The 8077-nt window shown below is 35.5% G+C and overlaps 1 protein-coding gene across 5 annotated transcripts in view; it reads left to right on the forward strand.

Moving 5' to 3' along the window:
• Tenm1 (teneurin transmembrane protein 1) overlaps positions 1-5982 on the forward strand; it is a 780422-nt gene extending 774440 nt beyond the window's left edge. For all 5 annotated transcript variants that reach the window (XM_040285140.2, XM_078034300.1, XM_005319330.4 and 2 more), the window contains one exon: positions 605-5982. In XM_040285140.2, coding sequence (XP_040141074.2) covers positions 605-1363 — 759 coding nt within the window. In that variant the 3' untranslated portion in view covers positions 1364-5982. The remainder of the gene's footprint in view (positions 1-604) is intronic.
• Positions 5983-8077: the final 2095 nt, after the last annotated feature.

Genomic DNA, 8077 nt, shown 5'->3' on the forward strand with positions numbered 1-8077 from the left:
CCCAAACTGTTCAAAAATCCTTCTTAACAAATTTTAGCAAAATGTTGAAAATTGCTGAAGCTTCCTAATTGATACTGGCAGGTTCATTAGTCTTTTCTCTTTATTTCTTGGCATTTTTTAAAGTGCCCAAATGAAAAGGTTTTTTGAAAGTACACATAAAAAGAGCTGTGAATGTCTTGCTGTTTGCCATAGTTGTTTATAAGGTCATAAGCTGTTGAAAGCAGGAACTAAGCCTTATGCATTTCTTTATACCTCCCAGTGCCTAATGTATTATTCTACATGCAGTAATAACATCTAGCCAGTATCAATTAAATTGGTGAAAGTAAAATATGTGCATTTGAGGGGAGCTGGACCCACTTAAAAAGTGCATTCTAGCTCTGAACATATTTTCTTAACACTCTTAAACTCGACCAAGATATAAGAATGCTAGGTAATCCATCTTTTCCTTTCTCTGACTCTGTCAAAGAGATTCCAGACTTAGCTTGTTTGTCATACCAACAAATTAGAGAAGGAAGTGAGCTTGCAGCCTTTCCTTTTGACAATCACCAAGCATAAGGCAGGCATCTAACCCTGGCTGCATTTGCACTGTCTTTTTCTTTCTCAGACGATCCTGGGCATTCAGTGTGAGCTCCAGAAACAGCTCAGGAATTTCATTTCCTTGGATCAACTTCCTATGACTCCCCGGTACAATGAGGGACGGTGCCTTGAAGGAGGGAAGCAACCCAGGTTTGCTGCTGTCCCTTCTGTCTTTGGAAAAGGTATAAAATTTGCCATCAAAGATGGCATAGTAACAGCTGATATTATAGGAGTAGCCAATGAAGATAGCAGGCGACTTGCTGCCATTCTAAATAATGCTCATTATCTGGAAAACCTACATTTTACCATAGAGGGGAGGGACACTCACTACTTCATTAAGCTTGGGTCTCTGGAGGAAGACCTGGTGCTCATTGGTAACACTGGGGGGAGGAGGATTCTGGAGAATGGTGTCAATGTCACTGTGTCTCAGATGACTTCAGTGTTGAATGGGAGGACTAGACGGTTTGCAGATATTCAGCTCCAGCATGGGGCCCTGTGCTTCAACATCCGGTATGGGACAACTGTCGAAGAAGAAAAGAATCACGTGTTGGAGATTGCCAGACAGCGCGCTGTGGCTCAGGCCTGGACTAAGGAACAGAGAAGGCTGCAGGAAGGGGAAGAGGGAATTCGGGCATGGACAGAGGGGGAAAAGCAGCAGCTTTTGAGCACTGGGAGGGTACAAGGTTATGATGGGTACTTTGTTTTGTCTGTTGAGCAGTATTTAGAACTTTCTGACAGTGCCAACAATATTCACTTTATGAGACAGAGCGAAATAGGCAGGAGGTAACAAACAAAACCTCTGCCTTTGCGTCACCAAAGACTGCCTGTTTTTAAAACATAAAATGGTTTATTGTATTGGTTTTCTAGATCAGAACTCTGTATATGTAAATATGGAGGAAAAACATATCCAACTGCCTTTCAATGTGACGGAAGATGGTATTTTAATATTGTTTGTTTAAACTCTTTAAGAAATGACAGAGATTTTTAGTTCTAGTGTGGCAGTATTCAAAATAACACGAGCAGAACTCAAACAGCTAAAAATGTTTTCAGAAAGTACCACTTAAAATTTGTTAAGCCATGCATACGTTCAACTATACAGAAAGAACCCAAGGTTCTCTATCTCGATTGTGACACCAAGTTTCATATTTAACTGTTGGCAGAACTTGCGGGCTATTTGAAAAAGTGGTGCAATAGTATCTGAATCTTGCATCTCAAAGACTGCCTGCCCTTTCACATTTCCCAGATCTGTTATAAGGAACTTAAAAAGAAGTGTAAAATGTCCTCAGCCACCATCTCCTAGAATCAGGACCCATTTCCCTCCCTCCCTGATTATTCCTCCTTGCTTGTTCAAGTAAATGCCATGTTGTTGTGCTGTGTTTGGGCGTGTGGTGGCTGCATCTGTCTACCATGCCTCCCTGTGGGTGGGGTAAGCAGACTGAATAGCCACTATTGCTTGTGTGAACATGATACCAAAGCAGCTGGCCAATGTGACTTCTCTCACATAACCTGTTTTGACTCCATTTTCTACCAAATTGTCCAGCTGTATTGGTGTCATGTGAACATAGCTTTTATTAACCTGGGTAGGAATCTCATTTATATATAGGGTGTGTTTTGGTCATAGTTTCACATTAGTGACTCAGTATTTATACACTAATCCAATGGTTTTGTGCACATGAAAGGTAATTTACTAAAAAGTATGATTCTGGTACAAAAATAACGAGGCTTAACAGGCATATGTGCCTGGGATGCCCATAAATACATTAATAATACATTAACTACTAGTGCAGAGATTCACAAGAGCCAAAACCTTAAAAAATAGACCTAGTACTAAAGTCAAAGGGAAGTACCAAAGGGAGGACCAAAAGAAACATCACAGTAGTTCATGCCATATTGTTTCATCTCACTTAGATTTATCTTTCAAATGTACAATTTTGTATTGAACCTCTCCCAGACATATTCAGAAAATTGAATTAAGTGAACCTTTTCCAACCTAAAACATTTTTGACTAATTATAGAGAGGCAGACTAGTTTTTACTAATAAAATTTATATGGTTATTTTAGTTCTCTGTCTTTACCTATTTATTTTGATTTAATCTTCTCTTCTGCCTAAGAAAATAACTATTTTCTAGGATGGGTTATTTGTTCCATGATCATTAAAATTTGGAGAAAGGTCAGGATTAGTGTTAATAGCAGCTGCAGTTTCTCAATCTCTATGAACCCTGCAGTAAAAGAAGCCTCTTGGTGAGCTGGGAGATTTGTGCCCAGTGACAAAAAGACAGTTTGTAAAATGCTGTGTGATTGTAAGTTACCACAAATGAAAATACATGACAGCGCAGTGTGGCCTATACAAAATTTCCTGAGCCAGCTTCTGCACTTTTATCACCAAGCCTGAACATTTGTTATGTCTGAAGGAGAATTTATGATGGAATGTTTGTTTGGATTCTTTCCAGCTACTATCTAAATGCAGTTTGGGGTCATTGCCTTGCTTTGCTTTTCTTTGAAAATATGCAAAGTCAGAATCTCAGCTCATGTTAAGGTTTTTAAAGAGTCTGCCTCTTATTACACAAAGGAGATCAAAAAGGAGAGGAAAGACCCCAGCAGACAGTAGGGGAGGGTATATTCAAATATTTCATTTTCAAAGCCTTCAGGTTGGGATTACCACATTCTTACACATGTATTGAGACAGAGTCAGAAAATTCATGATGAACTCATCTCTGCAATTGGAAGCACACCAACTCAAGATATTGCTAATCCAGACTAAAATCATATTATTGGATTTTCCCTGAATCAGGCTTGTATTATTGGTGCAATATTTTTTCAGGATAGAATTCTAAAATGACTCACACACTTGTAGAAAATTTGAATACCTCCACACCAACCTAAAAATAAACCTTAAGTTCCTAGAACCTCTGATGTTATTTTAAATCAATGGAAAAATAATTTGTGAACTGTATATAAAGAGTGCATTCTTAAATGTGATGATGTATTTTATCACTAATCCAAGATGTCAATATTAGAGTCTATTTTGCTTATATTTTAAGTGATTATACGTTTTTGCAATTCACTGATGATGTATCATTTTCAAACTCCTTTAAATATTCATTAGAAACAAATATTTGAAGATTTTACTTAATAGTAATTACCTTGAACTGTGCATTTCTAGTTTGTAATACATATTTAGTTAGTTTGTGCCTTTAGTTTCTTAATGTTGTATTTGTATTATATTCGGGAAATGCACTTTTTATCACTTACTGCTGTGGTTTTAATACTGCCTTGAACTATTATTGTTCTCTTTACAACTCCTAAAGTTTTGGGGAGAAAAGAAGAAAAAAACCAAAAGGTTAGCACTAATAAGTAGTAAATCTAAGAGAAACATTTTGGCATTTCTCAATAAGAACATGGAGATATTGAGTACACTGCTTCCTATTCAACTGAATAGAAAAAATGCCTTCATTGACTTGTACTTCTGAAGTTTAAATTAATGAAAGAATAACTCAGTTGCATTTCCTGATAAAAGTTAAAGCACTGTTAAGAGAAATATATGAATTTCTCACACCCAGAAGACAGGTGGCTGACACTGCATGGCCACATATCATTCACATAAGTTAAAGTGAGAGCACAGTAGTTGGACTCTCCTGTGAAGAACATTCTGGGCTGGAGGCAGGGAATACTCTATGCTTGTTTCTTTTTCTAAGTTAGGGCCATTTATTTGTGTTTTTTTGTTTTGTTTTTGACTCTTGCACTAAAGTCTAGAGATCCAAATGAGCTGAAAAGTTCAGTTTAAGAGATCTTTAAGTATGTTTATTTTTGTTATCATTCTAATCATTATTGATTAGAAGCATGACTCCCAAAGGAAAGGGAAATAAAGCTCAGTTCATACTAACTTTCAACAAAACACATACCATAGAAATAAGTATGTTTTATTTTTAACCCAACAAAATACTGTATAAAATAAACACATCATGTATTGTCAATTTATCTAAAAGATCTATAATATATAGAGTACACACATATAATATAATATATATGCAACATACCCAAATGTATGAAAACTTGACAATGTATAATTTGGAATTCATGTACTACCTCCATAGAGAGGTATAAAATTAAGACTTCTTATTAATCACTGTTGACACAATTTCTGACATTCCATCATGTTTTTCTTCTTTCTCTCTTTCTTCCTTTCTTTTTTCAAGCTATATTTTTAACTATACCAGGCCCCATTGTAATATCACCTGAGAGTCAGGGCAAAGTTGTTGCATTTATAAAGATATGTTCATGCTAAAGGCAATTTAATAGAGTTCGGGGGTAATGGAAGCAAAAGTACAGTAGTCAAATATTAAAAGAAATTTTCAGAGAGATTGAAACATATTCTAGCTTTTGGGGAAACATAAGGCTACAGATTGGATGCAACATTCTTGCTTTCTTGGAGGAAGTCACGTATACATAGCTGACCTGACTAGTGCTTCAGATCCCAGACTGCTCTTCCACAGCCTTCTGTATGGTTATTTATTCTGAAAAGAAAACAAAAACAAAACAAAACAAACAAAAAAAAAAAGCAAAACACGAAAAAGCAAAGCAAAACAAAAAAAAAACAAAACAGAAAACAAGAACAAAAAAATCAACACAAAATAGTGACTATTATTTCAGTGTGTCCTTCATGTGAAAGCTATTGAGGACCAAATATATAACTATGTGTAAGAAGAAATTACTTCCTAAACAGTAACTGAAAATACTTAGTTAAACTTGCTGTGGATGTTGTCTTGGCAGTTGTCACCTTACATTATTTGTCAAAGGAAGTGTGTTTGGCAGTTAAAAATCTTTCCTTAGATTTAGTGGTGGACTTTAACCTCTTAAATACATGTTAGTATATCAGATTGTGTCCTTGAAAAATATTTTACTTGTATGAATCATGACAATGTCTAAATCTTTACTATTCTTCTGGCAAAAGCATCAGTAAGAGAGAAGGTGAAAAAGAGAAGTATAGCCTTTACGTCAGAAAAATATTCTTTTTAGCTGCTTACTTTCTCATGAAAAGTAAAGATGTTTACAGTGTATGCCAAGATTTTCAGTTTCTATATAACAACAGTTAGAGGTTCTAATCATACTGAAAATTGTGTTATAATGGCCTGAGCCATGTTGCTAGGAAACAATAGGTTCCAATTTTGTATTCCTGCTCTCACTCCTGTGCTGAAAAGTGACTGGATACTGTACGGTTCATGTTCTCTGGCTGCAGTTAAATGGTCTTTTGCATTTTGCTCTGGCTTTCAGGCCAGAAGCATGCATTTTTCTACAAGAGCATCACAACAACATGCTGTAAATATTTAAAGTTAAACATTATGTGTCGATATTTGAAAGAAAAGTACTTTGAATATTTCATTTTTAAAAAATAAAATTGCAAACGAACACCGTGTCCCAGTTTATTCATGCGCCAAACTGCATTCTCAAGTCAGTCTGGTCACCTGAGATAGGAAAAGTAACTCCCTGATGGGGAATAATAAAAACCACATCATCTCGAAAATGTAGGTGCAGAAATCAAAAAGGCACTAATCCTAGCCAGGTGTCTCTTCATTTTTATTATTCATACAAATAGGATCTCTGACACAAATGACCACTTAATAAACAAAGAAGAGTAGATGCTGTGAATTTAAATGCCTCTAGGCTATGACTTTTTCAAAGGTTTTACTCTATCCCTTTGATGCTTTTCTCAGTGATAGAAAGAAAATTAAAAATAGCAGAAAAAGCTAGGGAAGGATAGTTAGAAGACCAGGATGCCCAAATGCATTTGGCAAAAAAAACAGATGTTTGACATAGAGGGGTTTCACTCATAATAGACTAAAAACCACAACAGCTTTTCCAAGGCACTAGGCCATAAACAATTATAATTGCCATTTGTCGCTTGTTTTTCACAAGAAGATATTTCCAAGTGACACTGGGGAAACTGGCCAAAAGAAAAAATTCAACTTGACACTACAGGGGCAAAGAGAGTTCAACTATCCTGTGCTGAAATGTACACCACTTCAAAATGCCCTGATATATATATATATATATATATATATATATATATATATATATATATATATATATATATATATATATATCACATGTATAAACATATATCTACATACTTACATATATATACATGTATATATGTATGTATGTATAAGTGTATATATCTATTATATGTACCGGTTCATGTTAGCATGGTACACACACACATATACACAGAGTGAGAAGATTCACAACCTATCAACAAAAGGGAGTTGACATTAGCATCACCTGGGGTTTTTCTTCAACATATACAACATACCAAACTCTTGAGTATTTAAAAGAAGAAGAAGAAGAAGAAGAAGAAGAAGACAGGCATAGTGGCACATGCCTTTAATCTCAGCAGCTTGGCAAGATGAGTCAGGAGGATTTCAAGTTCAAAGCCAGTCTCTGCAACTTAGTGAAGCCCTGTCTCAAAATTTAAAAAAGAAGGGCTAGAAATGTGGTGCAGTGTTTAAGCATCCTTGGGTTCAATCTTTGGTGCCAAAAATATAACAATAAATAATAAAAAGGCAGGAACTCCTACATTGGCAGAATTATTAAAGGAAATGAGGGCTTTCTCCTTTTTTTTTCTTCTCTATTCACCTCACTTTTAGAGATCTTTGAATATCAATGTAATCAAACATTTTGCAATGTTACTACCTTGAAGTTATATAATTCTAGTACCTCAATAATTCTATGAGGTAAGTAGGATTTAATTATTCCCACTTAGCAAATGCAGTAACAGTCACAAACTCTTGCCTAAGTTCACATAGGTTTTCGGTAACTGAGGTGAAAGAAAAATTCAGGTCTTATGTATTACTGCTTTCGTTCTCTGTCCAATACTGAGTGTGGCATCACCTTCTGTCGTCTTGTGAGAACAATTTCTTTTTTGTGCATAGTGGGGCATGTAGTCAAGATACATATGTGTATGGATGGATGTGTGTGTATGTTAATATGCTCTATCCAGTTTGTCACGTTTGTTTTATCTTCATACATTAAGAATATCTTCATTTAAGAAACAAACAACAAAAAAAACCCTGCTGAGTATGAAGGGACATGCCCATAATCACAGAGGCTTGGGAAGTTAAGGCAAGAGGATAGGAAGTTCAAACCAGCCTCAGCAATTAACAAGGAAAAATTAAGCAACTCATTGAAACCCTATCTCTAATGAAATACCCAAAAAAAGGCTAAAAAACAAACCAAATAACCCAATGATAAGAATTCAACCTTTTATTACAAGTTTAGCCAGTGATCCCAAATTATAAAAAAAAGTTCAAAGTAGATATTTTAACTTCATTCTTAGCTGCAAACAGTAAAACAATGGTATCCCATTTACTGTAAGGGCAAACACAGATGGGAAAGTTGAATTTATGATACCATCACAGGAAAACTAGACATCCTGCAACCTTGAAATACTCAAGGGAAAATCTGCGTTTTATTATCAATAGACTTTAGATTCTGAGCTCAATAA

The sequence above is a fragment of the Ictidomys tridecemlineatus genome, chromosome X (genome assembly GCF_052094955.1).
Source record: "Ictidomys tridecemlineatus isolate mIctTri1 chromosome X, mIctTri1.hap1, whole genome shotgun sequence".
Lineage (NCBI taxonomy): Eukaryota > Metazoa > Chordata > Mammalia > Rodentia > Sciuridae > Ictidomys > Ictidomys tridecemlineatus.